General features: G+C 40.9%; 1 protein-coding gene across 1 annotated transcript in view; it reads left to right on the forward strand.

Annotated features, from left to right (window-relative positions):
• Positions 1-823: 823 nt before the first annotated feature.
• The window catches only part of uhrf2 (ubiquitin like with PHD and ring finger domains 2), a 149,956-nt gene continuing 135,333 nt past the window's right edge, over positions 824-15,446 (forward strand). Inside the window, exon 1 of the mRNA XM_084324594.1 lies at positions 824-1,136. Coding sequence (XP_084180720.1) covers positions 984-1,136 — 153 coding nt within the window. The 5' untranslated portion in view covers positions 824-983. The remainder of the gene's footprint in view (positions 1,137-15,446) is intronic.

Below are 15,446 nucleotides of genomic sequence, written 5' to 3' on the forward strand. Positions count from 1 at the left end.
GGATGCAGACCAGAGAAAGACTTTCGTCTTGTTTACATCAGGGTCCCCCATTTTCAATTAATCATAACATATGACATACATAGACAGTAGGCTACTGCTACATCTATACATTTATGACATACCAGATTTACAAATACAGTACTGTTTTTGATACAAGAAGAGTCTAAAAAAAGAGAGTATATACATTTGATGAAGAAACTGTACATTGGAGGAGGTTGGTATGGTAGGAGGTTGGTGGGAGGGGTTGGGTAGGTGGGGTGGGGGGGAACTGTACATTGGAGGAGGTTGGTATGGTAGGAGGTTGGTGGGAGGGGTGGAGGGGGGGTTGGGTAGGTGGAGTCTGGGTGGGGGGGAACTGTACATTGGAGGCGGTGGGGGTTGGGTAGGCGGGTGGGTGTAACTGTACAGTTGAGCTGGGACCTTTGGCCTTGGCATTGACAAATGCCTGTGTACGTTTGAATGTTGTGATTTTCAAACCAAGAATATAAAATACAAGAATATAAAATACAAAATATAAAATACAAAATATAATAATAATAAAAAAAAAAAAAAAAACGTATCATATACAATACAGCTTAGTTAACACAGCATACGGTTGCTTTTTAGGTTAGCTATGATGAACTATATGAAGTATGAAGACGGAGCACACTATTATTAGTTGTTATTTATTAAAAAAAATAGCGTAGGCTGATTTCGTATATCAGGATATTGCACTTTCTTTTTGCAAACATTAAAATGAGACGTGTCCCTTTAATTGCACATTGTCGTCGGTTGAATGTTGTTTCGCGAGACTTGCTGCTTGGCGCCGTGACCCCATGTGAGACACCTCCTGCACGAAGCGCTTCCCCCTGCAGAGCAAAGCGCGATGGAGCACTGAACATTTTCATCTATATTCCCCATACCCCCCAAACCCTATAGTATTCGTCGAAAAAAAAACAGTATTGTTACTTATTTTTAGTGCAGTTTGTTTGCGCACCGGAACGATGTGGATTCAAATTCGGACCATTGACGGGAGGGAGACGCGAACCATTGAGGATCTTTCTAGACTGACCAAGATCGAGTCTCTACGGTTGAAAATACAGGCGATTTTCCATGTAAACCCAGAGCAGCAACGGCTCTTCTACCGGGGGAAACAGGTACATACATTATATTCATCCAGTCCATTGCAGAACTGTCTTGTTATTATGTGCGCGGCAGGATTTTTGGGGTGCGAAACTGACAATGGTCTTCTTCATTTTCATCGTTTCGGACCCAAGCTTCCTGTTTTGATAGGAATTCGCCAATAGTTCTTCTTGCGTAATAGCCGAGGGACGCCGCGTGCCAGTGCAAAGAAACACTGTTGTTGTCGTCGCATCATGCATGTATCTTTAATAACTGTCGTTACATTGTTGCAGCTCACTAGGCCTGTGTGCAACAGTGTGTCAATGTTGCAGACACGTTTGTTTACATTGCCGAGGGAACAGAACATCGCCCTCTATGTCAAAACTTAGCCCCGATCTATGTTCCACACGTGAAGGAGATCACGGAGAATCCCCGCACTACTACACCGATCAGTGTGTTTTTAGAGCTTATTATTCAAGACTCCTGCCTGGCAACATATTTTGTATGACAGCCTATGTCGCTGATATTCTAGTCTGAAGGTCTATCCTTGTTTACCGCGCATGGCCTTGAACATCACGTTGTCTCGTGGCCTTTGATGTAGTGTGCTGCATGTGTTTGTTATGACGATGATGACAATAAATAGTTTTGATGAAAGAGGATGGCATGCGTGGCTCCTCCACGTGTCCTCCACCCAAGCAAGTGGAGTAGTGTGTTTTGTTTACACCAGAGCGCTGGCGCGCTGACCATCCCGACGTCATTGCTTGATATGTTGTGGATAGGGCTACTATCTACTCTGCAAATGACCTATCGTGAATAATGAATGGCTTTACGATCTAATCATGCATACATAATCGATTTTGACTCAATAAGATGGTGGTGACGATGAGATGTCTTATGACACTTCTATCATATCATTCACATGCCACGTGATTTTCTTGGTCCTTGTTCGAACACTAAACATCTTTCCATTTCTTGTAAGTAATCCTATACTGCATTGGCATATCTTTATTTTATATTCTGATGGCTATAAGATAATATTATGTGTAATAAAAGCAGCACAAAACACAAACAGTGTCATGGGAAAAAAAACCTATATTCAGCTTTAGGGATGGGAATCACCAGAGAGATCCACTTTGATATCATCACAATATTTAAGCCACAATATGATGATGTGATTCTTAATTTTCTGTGGTACCTTTGGTTCTATGATATGGTGAGATGTTGATTTTTCACTCTATTCTTTTTTTAATATGAACAACATGTTCAAAGCTGAAATAATAATAATCCCCTCTGGAAATAAAATCAAATATATATAAGTGTAAAAGCCACAAATCAATTACCAGATTAAATTCCATGCCTGTCAATCAGTCAGGGCCAGAGTATAAATATGTTTTTATCGTTTTCTGCTGTATTTCATAGAACGTGAGATATAGCCATAAATGCATAGATGATCAAATGCAGTTTGATACCGATCAACGTTATATTAAAAATTTCAACTGTACATGATCCTAAACGTCATGACTGGTCATCTGCTGGTGACCAGAGGGGGGGGGGTCGTTTATAATTCAATGAACAACGTTAAATGATTCATGTAGTATGGGTGAGATATAGATCAGAGCAGTTTGTATGGATAATAATAATCAAAAACACTGAAACTCACGGCAGCTTCCTCTTACCGTTGGGCGATCACACTGGCGCAAACAGATCCCAGTTATGTGATGTTGATCTAGGTGATCCAGTTCCGGTTTGTATAATACTAATATACGTCCAATTTATTGAGTTATGGCAACGGATCGCTATCCACGGTGTCTGGATAGAGTCCCGCGAGCGATAGCGAGTGGCCGGACGGAATAGGGGACAGACAAAGCACTTCCGGTCACTTCCGGTTTTGGCAACTCGCCGATCGGCCACCAGGTGGCGGTATTGAAGCGTTGCAGAGTTGATTGGAGTTCTACAGGACCAGCCAAGACTCCGTGGGTGAAATGTGAATACCATGACGAAAATATGAAATATTGATCTCAAAGACGCCTTTAGGCGTCATTGGCAGATTACGCATGGCGGAGAATGACGTGTAAACACATCATCAGCGGAGAATGGGTTAAAAGCCTCAAACTAGAACGGTGAAAAATACTGGTCGATACAATATAGTGAGAGGAAGTGTCATGTTACTATGGTATGTACATCAAGGTATACTGATAGCTACTGTACGCATATCAAGGTGCTGATAGCTACTGTACGCACATCAAGGTGCTGATAGCTACTGTACGCACATCAAGGTGCTGATAGCTGCTGTACGCATATCAAGGTGCTGATAGCTACTGTACGCACATCAAGGTGCTGATAGCTGCCGTACGCACATCAAGGTGCTGATAGCTACTGTACGCACATCAAGGTGCTGATAGCTGCCGTACGCACATCAAGGTGCTGATAGCTACTGTACGCACATCAAGGTGCTGATAGCTGCCGTACGCACATCAAGGTGCTGATAGCTATGTACGCACATCAAGGTGCTAGTGTTGTCACGATACTGGAATTTCGACTTCGATACGATACCTTGAAAAGTATCGATACTTCGATACCATTTCGATACCAAAAAAAAATAAAAATTATATATATATATATATTCGTTTTTTAACAAATGTAGCTTTTGTTGCTGGTTGATTTTCCTCAGCTTCTCTCTGGTACTATAAGAGAAGATAAATATAACACTTTTAAAACCCTTTGTTTATCTTTAGATCACACATTTAAAAATAACTGTTCATCTCACTTCAATCATTTTAATTGCAGATGCAGAACATGGTATTTTCTCAAGCAGACAGATGTAAACACTGTAATCTGTGTTGCATGTACCTGACAAACTGAACTGTTTGTATTACAGTTAGTAACAGTTTCGATTTTTATTTAGAGAGAGAGAGAGAGAGAGAGAGAGAGACTATGCTCGGAGCATTTTAGTAACGTTACATTTTCAACAAGATTGCTGCTATTTAAACACTTCATGGAAACGGGGTAACGTTAACCTTATGTCGACTGTAGTTAGGCCTGCCGCGATAAGCAATAAATCGATTAATTGCAGCGATAATTAAAATGAATGCAATGATTTTGACGGGCACGATTAATTGCTATTTGCGCGTTTGTTTTAATGAGGCGGAACCAGTGCCCCTTGTCAGTCACTGTCCGCGTTGGGAGGCGGGCCGCTGGCTTTACTACAGAGCACAGCACAGGAGCTCCGTGGGGCTAACGTTACCCCTCATTGTGTCTATTCTACTAGCATTAACGTTACTCATACAAACAATCAATAGCGAGTTATATTGATCACGCTATGTACGATAGCCATGCTAAAACGCTAGCACAACATTAGCACCTAACCTAACAACAAGCCTTAACAAGTCAGCGATCTTTTTGCGAGACTAAACTCTCTGCTCGGTGGCAAATTGTGTTGATGTCGGTTTTGTTTAATCAATAAATGAGGCAGAATACACAGTGACTGTATCCTTTGTTTATTGCACTTGTGCCTGCTGCAAACATAATGATTATGAAATCCTATGCGAGACATTAAAGATGGCGGCTTTCTGTTTTCGTTCAGACTCCCTCAGACTCTCCAACGAGTGACGCGTCTCTATTCTGACCAATCAGTGGTCTGCAGTGTTTCACGTGACTTTTCTGGTACCACTTCTACTCGCTTGGAACCACGACAGAGCAGGGACTAAAAAAGTACCCAAAAAGTACCTGATAATCACAACAATACTTCCGGTCCGGTCGGTGGGCTTCAAAATAAAAGTCTAAAACACCGGAAAAGACGGAGCGGTGGGCTTCAAAATAAAAGTTTTGGGAAATAAATTTCTCAAAAAAAAAATTCTCTAACCGGTCGCAATAATATCGCTTATCGCGATATTTTCGGGGGCAATTAATCGCCCAGCAAAATGTGTTATCGTTAGGGATGGGAATCGAAAACCGGTTCCCGTTGGGAACCGGTTCCTAATTGGCCGATGCCTGGAACCGTGTGGCTCCTGTGACTTTCGATTCCCTTATCGCTGCCAGGTTTTTCCTACAGTTGCGCGCGTTAGCATGTAGCCATGGCAGACTCTATTTGATTCCTTAAGGGCTCGAAATTGCCTGGCTTTTGGTCATATGCTCCCGAAATGCTCCCGCTGTTTGGCTACTTCTATGTGCAGTGAAAACTACTTGAATGCTTTAGAACATGGTCATTGATTTAGTTTAGGGTGAGCTAAAATTAGCCGCGGAGCTATCGCTAGCTAACGTGAGCTAACGCTATTTAATCAAGCTCACAAAGAGAGATAAACAGCTGACAGCGGATAGTACAGGTACAAATACAATAAAACAGCGGGTGGGGACTGTTGTGTAAACATTGTACTCTTTAGTTCACATATAATAAGAGCCGGATTGTTTATTTACTAAGTCTCTACTCTGAGTCCGTCAGACAGGAAGTACCATGGTGCAACATACAAATGTGTCCGTGTAGCAACACAAGCCAATACCTACAGGACAGGGGCCCGGGGAGGGAGCTCTGTGTGTCTGTGTGTGTGTGTGTGAGACAGAAGTCAAGAGGAATAACGACTGTTATTCAATAGATTAAATTAGTTTAAGAATAAAAAAATAAATACATTTTAAGAGAATCTCAAATACATTATTTTATTTAAGTGTAGGCTATAGTTAATGTTTTATTTTTTGTATTTTTCTGACATGGTAAATGGCTGCTTTTTTATATAGCGCTTTTATCCAAAGCGCTTTACAATTTGTTCCTTACATTTTACCCAATCACTCACACATTCACACAACGACGGCGCAGGCAACCATGCAAGGTGCCAACCTGCTCATCGGGAGCAGTTAGGGGTTAAGTGTCTTGCTCAAGGACACATCGACACGCTGCCCGGGAGGAGCGGGAATCGAACCGGGAACCTCCGGATTGCCAGACGACTGCTCTACCTCCCGAGCCACTGACATGGGGGCTCAACAATAAATGACAATCAGAAATGTCAAGTTGCATGTTGTTATTCTAACCAGCTTAGTTCTGTTGCATTTCCAATTTATTTATTTAAATTATAAATTGATCAGGTATCGATAAGAGAATCGATAAAGAATCGAATCGATAAGCAGAATCGATAATGGAATCGTATCGATAAAATCCTATCAATTCCCATCCCTAGTTATCGTGGCAGGCCTAACTGTAGTATTGTATGACCTCGACATAACGTTTAAACGTTAACGTTACTCCGTTTCCATGCAGTAATTATAAATGTGGCCAGCTAAGCTAAGCTAACGGAACTAACGGCTAGCAGTAGCTAACGTTAGCTGAAAGCTGTAACGTTACTAACAACGAATCAGCTGTTGATATTATGCGCCATCAGTAGACAACGTATCATGTATTAAACTAGAGTTAATGGTTTAATGCTTCAGTCACAGTGACGTTGAAAGAGCAGCTGTCACGAACCTCTTTAATTTCTTTATGGAGATCCACGTTGGCACTGCTTTGTAACACCGCTTGCAAATAGCATTGGTGCATCTTTAGCTTGTCCTTCGTTGTTTACTTCAAACCCGAAGTACCTCCAAACAGCACTTCTGCTGTTTTCTTTATCCACAAGCACAAGTTGCGGAGGCTCTGCATTTGCCATCTTCAGCTAAAATGTTTGTTTACAAACTGAAGATGGCTCTGTGAGGGGGAGGGCTGGACTCGGAGGAGAGGCGGAGGGGCCAGTGTGTCAACAACTTGCGGTAGAACACTCGCCAGCTGGTACCGATACTGCAGAAAGTATCGGTATTTCGGGAAATGAGTATCGAAACCATTTTAAATATTCAGTATCGATATGTATCGATACTTCGATATTTTTGACAACACTACAAGGTGCTGATAGCTACTGTACGCACATCAAGGTGCTGATAGCTACTGTACGCACATCAAGAGTAGGTAAGGGATATGTACAGATAGCCTATAGTATGAATGCCTGAATAGAATACATAATAGTATCTATAGATATGTAAAAAGGATTATATGCAGGTATACTATGTACAGACAGGTGTATATACAGTATATATATATATATATATATATATATATATATATATATATTAGGGCTGACCTTCGATTTTCTTTTGGAATTCGAAGCTTCGGGGACAAGATTCGATTTTAATTCGAAGCTTCGAAATAAAAAATATTTAAAATAAATTAATAATAATAATAATAATATTTTTTTTTAATGTTGTGGGACTTGTACAGCACTTTGTTCAACTTTGTCAGTGCTGTAAAGTTTAAACCTTTTAAAATCTTAGACAAATGAAACACTTTTTGCTTTCATGAAATATTGTAAGCCGTCATTTGAGGCTTCATTATAAAGCAGCACAATGAACACAAATCTGTCAGTGCCGAGTCCGACCTCATCTTAAATAACAAACAGCATTGCTTGTTGTAGTTAACAAAGAGAGGCAGAGTTGATTTAGCAAAAAAATTAAAAAATCATATATATATTTTTTAATAATCGAATTTTATTTTCATATTCGAATCCCATGCCCATCGAACGAAGCTTCGAAGTATTTAAGATAGCCCTAATATATATATATATATACATACAGTGAGAATATTAGTGATGCACGATATATCGGCCGCCGATATAATATCGGCCGATATGGCAGTTTTTTTACACATCGGTATCGGTCCGATATCAAGATTGGGCCGATATTAAAAAAAAAAAATCTTTTTCTTTTTACATGTTTTGGCCTTAAATAGTTTCAAAATATCAGTCATTTCTGAAAATAAGTTACAAAAGTAAAAAAATTATGCGTTTTGGAAAATAGCTCTTTATTTGATTATCATAAAAAAGTGTTTTCTATACAGAGATATTAGGGCTGGGCGATAAAACGATAACGATAACTATCGCGATAAATTATTTCCTCGAAATAAACATGAAACGTGGTCGCAAAGTTTTGATATATCGATTTCCAAGCTTGGCTCCGTTCAGCCTCGGCTCAGCACCAGCGTTTCCGTTAGCCGGTAATTACCGGTTTTTGACCGGCAAAATCTGTTGAAGTCCGACTTATTTAATATCTCCGGTCTTAATGTCCGGTGAAAATAATTCCCTGAGTCTAAGCACAATTTGATTATTTGAATTGTATTCAAATAGGCTAAAATTAAATAGCCTATGCGATGAACGAAACGATCATTACATTTGTTTCCTCGTTGCTTCTAATAATGACAACGACGTTGTCAGCGAGAGCTTAGTGCTGGGTGTGCGAGTGCATGTGAAGCTGCAGAGCCAGAGAGGCAACGGCACAATGCAGTATTCCATCAGTACTCCAATTCGGCCATTTTCAGCCAATGTTGGGTGGGGGGCGCTGTTGTGCGGTTCCCAGAAAAGAGCCAATAACAGCTGAATGAGCTTCTCTGCAGCGCCATACTCTTTGCAAATAAGTTGTTGCGAGGTGGAGAGAGTCGTCACGCAAACCACGATAATGTTGCCGCCTCTCTGCTTTCTCAGTTCTTCGCTTGATATAATTAATACAAATGTCCAATATAACGGAATTCGTTAGCTCATAAAAATGTGATTATAACAGACTTCTGTTTAGTGTCGGACCGACTGCCCACATACGCGGTCTATTTTAGTTCAAGTCAGCAGCAGCACGGAGTATCGAGGGACTTATTTTATTTGGAATATATTAATTAATGACTGTATACGCAAAAGTAGCCTAGTTTTAAGTAATAATATTATAAATCTACATGCCTTGAGGATGACATTCTTTATTCTAAACTATGACCGGAATTAATCTCATTTGTCCGGTAGATTGAAATCTTGCAGGTCACGGAGACCGACAACAATTTTTTCTAACGGAAACCCTGCTCAGCACACTCACTAACAACAACCAACGTTACGTGATGACGTGACGTGCATACGCACAACAGCTAACAACCAATCAGTGAAGGAGATGGCCGAGAGCGAACGAGATCCGGAAGGAGACCCAGAGGTACTAGGACTCACTCAACAACAAGGCTTGCTAGGCTAATTAGCTTGCACGGCGTTGTTTTATATATTTACGTGCTGAGTATGTGTGTGTTTTGAATTCTGAGGCCACGTTTAAGTAGTGTGGGGTATACAGTGGACGTCGTTTCAATATATTGTGGCGGAAGAGAGTATTTTAGTGTCATATTTAGCACATTGTCGTGGAATACACCGCTTAGAAGCAACAGGCTGGCTAGGATACCTAGCTTGCACGGCACTGTTTTATATATTTACGTGCCGAGTATGTGTGTGTTTTGAATTCTGAGGCCACGTTTATAGTAGTGTGGGAGTGGACGTCGTTTCAATATATTGTGGCGGAAGAGAGTATTTTAGTGTCATATTTATTGTCATGAGATACTCCGCTTGTCGGCTAACTGTTAACGTGCGCGGACTGATGACGACATCAACTCGACTTGAGACATTCGCAGCAGCATATTAGAAGTTAATTAAACTTGACAGACATTATATCGACGATAATTATCGATATCGAATTATATGAAAATAATTTTATAATTTTATCGCGATAACGTTTTTGGTCATATCGCCCAGCCCTAAGAGATATCGACATCGGTAAATATCGGTATCGGCCAGAACAGCAATATTAATATCGGTTATCGGTATCGGCCACAATTTTAATTTGCTTATTATTATACTCCTACAGAGTTATATGGGTTATATGCAGGTGTATAAGTAGGTATGTATGTAGGATTATATGCAGGCATATTCATTTCAGACAGATATGGATATATATATTATGAGCTAAATATATAAATGTATACAGTATATGTAACAGCACCACTATTGTATGCTATCATACCGGTAGACTATAGTATGAGGTAGGTAGTTCCAGATTATTATGATTACAGTGTAGGGCAGTTGTAGACAGTGAAAGCAGTAGGTAGGTATAGTTTGGGCATAGTTTAAAGTTCATACAGTATCTGTTACAGAGCCTAGGGTATATAGGCAATGGAGTTCAGAGTTTATATGGTATGGGGTTGAGTCCATCCTCACCTCCTCCATCACAGTATGGTATGCTGCAGCCACGGCCAAGGACAAAGGAAGGCTGCAGCAGTGCAGCGTGTCATCCACTCTGCTGAGAAGGTGATTGGCTGCAATCTGCCATCCCTCCTCCAGGACCTGTATGCTTCCAGAACTCGGAAGCGTACAGGTAAGATTGTGGCCGACCCCTACCACCCCGGTCACAACCTGTTTGAGCCACTCCCCTCTGGCAGGAGGCTGCGGTCCATCAGGGCCAAAACCTCACACCAACAGTTTCTTCCCCTCTGCAGTGAGCCTCATCAACAAGGCTCGGGACCCTCACTGACACCCCCCCACCGTGTTACATTAACACACCCTACTGGACTATATACTTGCCCACTGTATTGTTACTTCATTCTAATTAGTGTATATAATTGTATAATTGACCACATCTGCCCAGTTGTACAGCCCTGGCCTATATTTTATTTCATAAATATATTATTCTATTGTGCTTAACTTAGCTCATATTTCATTTTACTTTACTCCACCACTTTATTGTGTTAATGTCTGTCCGCTAATGTCGCACCAGTAACGTCCAAAGCAAATTCCTTGTATGTGAAAAGTATACTTGGCAATAAAGACCTTTCTGATTCTGATCATGGTACAGAGTTTTGGTTCCTGAGTCTGCCTGACTTGGAGCAGAAGTTCCTGTAGCGCAAGAAAGGGCAAGCAGTCCATGATTGGGATGAGAGCCTTGACAATGCTGCATGCCTTCCTCAGACACGTTTATGATGAATAGACTCAATTGCAGGGAGTGATTGACTGGTGATGTGTTGGGCAGTTTTCACCACCCTCTGCAGTGCTTTCCCATCTGAGGCAGTGCAGTTGCCATATCAGACTGTCATGCAGTTGGTGAGTATGCTTTCTATGGCACTCTGGTAAAAGTTAACTAGAATCTGAGGAGACAACGTGGGTTTTCGCCAGTCTCCTCAGGAAAAAGAGGCGCTGGTGAGCCTTCTTGACCAGTGATGAGGTGTTGAGGGTCCAAGAGAGGCCCTCAGATGTGTACTCCAAGGAATTTGAAGCTGGAGACACGCTCAACCTCCTGAAGTCCACGATGAGCTCCTTGGTTTTCTTGAGGGCCAGGTTGTTGTCGGCGCACCACGCTGCCAGGTGCTGGACCTGCTCCCTGTAGGCTGACTCATCATTGTTTTTTATGAGGCCCACCACCGTTGTGTCATCAAGGTGGTGATAGCTAGTCTACTGTATGCACATCAAGGTGCTGATAGCTACTATACACACATAAAAGTACTGCTAGCTACTGTATGCACATCAAGGTGCTGATAGCCACTGTACGCACATCAAGGTACTGCTAGCTACTGTACGCACATCAAGGTGCTGATAGCTATGCACATCAAGGTACTGCTAGCTACTGTATGCACATCAAGGTGCTGATAGCTACTGTACGCACATCAAGGTGCTGATAGCTACTGTACGCACATCAAGGTACTGCTAGCTACTGTACGCACATCAAGGTGCTGATAGCTATGCACATCAAGGTACTGCTAGCTACTGTATGCACATCAAGGTGCTGATAGCTACTGTACGCACATCAAGGTGCTGATAGCTACTGTATGCACATCAAGGTACTGCTAGCTACTGTACGCACATCAAGGTTACAGGGCTGTACACTGCGACGAGATGGTCGCAAATTGCCCCTTAATTTGGCCGTTGCGAGTTGGAAATATTATTTGGGAGCAACGTTGCGAGTTGTGATTTCAACCCTTCATTCGCATTTCACTCCTAAATTAATCCATACAAATTGGATACATTTAAAAAAAAAAACATTAGCCTACAACCAAGGCTGTATAGTGCGACACAATGTCGTGGTGCTATGAAAGAATCTGTCGGCAATGAATGAACTTACTGCGATCACCGATAGCCTGAGTGAAAAAAAAGATTTGCGTGTGGAGTGAATCTGGGTCACGCTATATACTTGGTACTTGTAGTCTATCGTGCGATTAAAGACCATGTCCCTGTCTGCGTAGAGTCTATACATCCAACACCAAATCCCATAATTCCTAGCAAAACGAAACTGAATGTGGCCTCTCTTCCTTTCAATATGGGCTATTGCATCGCCAAAGAAGCACCTCCTTTCAATACATTTTAGACGCTAATTTTGCTCTGCAAGAACAACGGAGTGGATATCAGTCCATCTTATGACAACCACGTCCGATGTGGAGAGATGATAAGATGATGATGATTGACGTGATGATGTGATGATTGATTGACGGGGACACGGACACTTCTAACGTTCAGGTTCAGCCATGCATTAGGTGAGTAGTAGTAGCCCACTATTAGGACGTGAAATACTGTCTACTTAAATTTATAAAATATCAACCTATCTATCTATCTAATAATGAGACAATATGCAAATAAGATAATACTAATAATTGTCACGGTTCCCCGTATATGAAATGAAAGCGGCTTGCAACTTTACTGCTGGTAAAATCACTGTTTATTTCTCTCATTGCTCGTTTAGCCTGAATTTCCCCAAGGGGATCAATAAAGGAATATCTTATTACATTCCACTTCTATAAACAATCAAAGTCCTACCGTAAGAGCCTCATACGGGTCAATTAAACCTTTTTGATTAGTCTTTCCTTCGAGCTAAGTTGGACTGAACATTTCACTGTCAAAAGCGCAAATGTAAATAAGGTTGCGTCGCAACACGGTTTTCAAAATAAAGGTCACGTATACAAATACCTCTCAATTCTTATTAAAAAAAGTCCCGTATATACATAAACATTAATTGGCATAGATCTCTATAAACGGCCCAACACATTGATCACTTTAGTAGGGCTGACCTTCGAAGGTTTTTTTGGCAATCGAAGCTTCGGGGCCGAGCTTCGATTTTAATTCGAAGCTTCGATTTTTTTTCTTTTTTTCTTTTTTTAATATTTTTTTTTTTTTTTTTTTATATATCTTATGTTGTGGGACTTGTACAGCACTTTCGTAAACGTTGTTGTTTTTAAATGTGCTCTATAAATAAAGTGGGTTGGATTAATTAATTAAGTAGCCCCTTTCGTGACTGTGATCCAACAAGGTTTCACTCGGCTGTGTGATTTAATTCAAGGTGGATCGCTGTTGTCGTTTGAACAACTTCAGATTTCATGGGAACTACCAATCCCCCAAATCAAGAATGTTTAAGATGAATGAAGTAAGATTTTGATTATTTGAAATATGGCCTGTGTAGACTAAACTATGCACAGAATTATGTCAGTCTACAAGGTCCGGATTCTACATGGTCCGGCAATGTAGACCTTGTAGACTCCACTACAGACCAATTATCAGTGAATGTTCATGCATTTTTAAGAAGGGCAACTTCCACAAAAAAACAAAGAACTCACCAAAACATCTCAGTAGCACCTTATCTAAATGTTATATTTCATATATGGAGATTCATATTTATTTATGTATTGCATGCATTTTTACATTTTATTTCCTATTTTGTTTATTCATCCCAGTATCTTTCTTTCTTATGTGTGGAATTCTACAAGGCGCGCGCACACACACACACACACACACACACACCTACACACACACCTACACACACACACCTACACACACACACACAAACACACACACACACTTACATTTAGTCATTTAGCTGACGCTTTTATCCAAAGCGACTCACAAGTTCTGTACGACAAGACAGCAAGAAGGGTACAACTCTATCAGCTGAGTAACAATGTTCATCAAAGTGTTGCGTGTTACAGTGTAGGTTAGTTTATTAGGACAAGTGCATGACAGTAAGGTTAGTCACGGTTAGATTTTTTTTTTTTTTAATCATTTCAGATAATGGTTGAAGAAGTGAGTCTTTAGTCGACGGCGAAAGATTGGACGGGATTCGGCTGTCCTAACTGGGATGGGTAGTTCACACACACACACACACACACACACACACACACACACACACACACACACACACACACACACACACACACACCTACACACACACACACACACAAATCTAAGTAAAAAAAAAAAGAAAAAATGATTTTTTTCTTTTTTTTTAAACTTCGATTTTTTTTTTAATGTTCGAAGCTTGTGCCATCGAACGAAGCTTCGAAGTATTTAAGACAGCCCTACACTTTAGGCACACACTGAAACCAGTAACATCACAAATATGAAGCAGGTAATTACCCATACAAATAATAAACCTTTCATGGGGTTATTTACAATAATAATAATTCATTTGATTTCTAAAGCACTTTTCATTGTGAAACAAATGTATGCAGAGTTTCTTGTCCACCTGATTAATGCAATGGTGTGTGTGTGTTGTAGGGGTGGACGGTATGGTCTAAAATTTATATCACGGTATAATTTGAAGCATAGACGGTAACGGTATATATCACGGTATCAGTGTTTCTGTTAGAATAATTTTTTTTGCCTGATAGGCAGGCTATATAAAGAATGACATCCTCAAGGCATGTAGATTTATAATATTTTAACTTAAAACTAGGCTACTTTTGCGTATAAAGTCATTATATTCCAAATAAAATAAGTCCCGAGTCGAGACTCCTGCTCCCATTGCAAACAGCGGGGCTGGATTTTGCTAGAAGCATATGTAGCTGCAGAGCCGCAGAGCGAATTGAATTGAATAAGAATTGAGACAAAGGTGCCACTCATCCTCAGCTTTAAGAATTGACAATTGTGTCAACAAATTGACACATGTGTCAACAAATTGACACATGTGTCAACAAATTGACACACAAAATGCTTAGAGACGATGGGGGTCAGAACGGCGCAAGGGTGGGGGGGCGCTGTTTGACGGGCCTGTGACCAGACCTGAAAGAGCCACTGGCTCTGCGGCTCTGCAGCTGCATGCTATTCGCAAATCCACTGCTGCACGCCTTCCTTCCGGCTCCCGCTGCTGCCGTCGTTATCATAACACTACACACATATCGTAATGTTTACAGCAAACTGTAGTTGATCACCAGGTATGTTTTATTAACGTAGAATAATTCATATAAGAAAAACGATAGGGAAATATCTTACCTTTCTCCACTGGTTAAAAATGCCAGGAACTGAAATTGAAACTTGCTGTGCGCCGCGGTGATATGTGTTTATTATGAAATGACAATTGCGTGTTGACACGCCCACTGCGCGAAGCCTCCTAAATAACTTTTTCCAGTTTGCACATATCTATTATCTATGACTAATTCTATCTATTTTTAGGGGCAAATGCGATTGAAATAGTCGCGCTGTGGCAGGCCATGTGAGCGGATCGGCGCGGCCGAGAAATCCGCTCTTCGCTCTTTAAAGCTTGGTCCGCTCCGCTAATCGCTCATGTTGACC

The sequence above is a fragment of the Notolepis coatsorum genome (genome assembly GCF_963971535.1).
Source record: "Notolepis coatsorum genome assembly, chromosome: 11".
NCBI lineage: Eukaryota > Metazoa > Chordata > Actinopteri > Aulopiformes > Paralepididae > Notolepis > Notolepis coatsorum.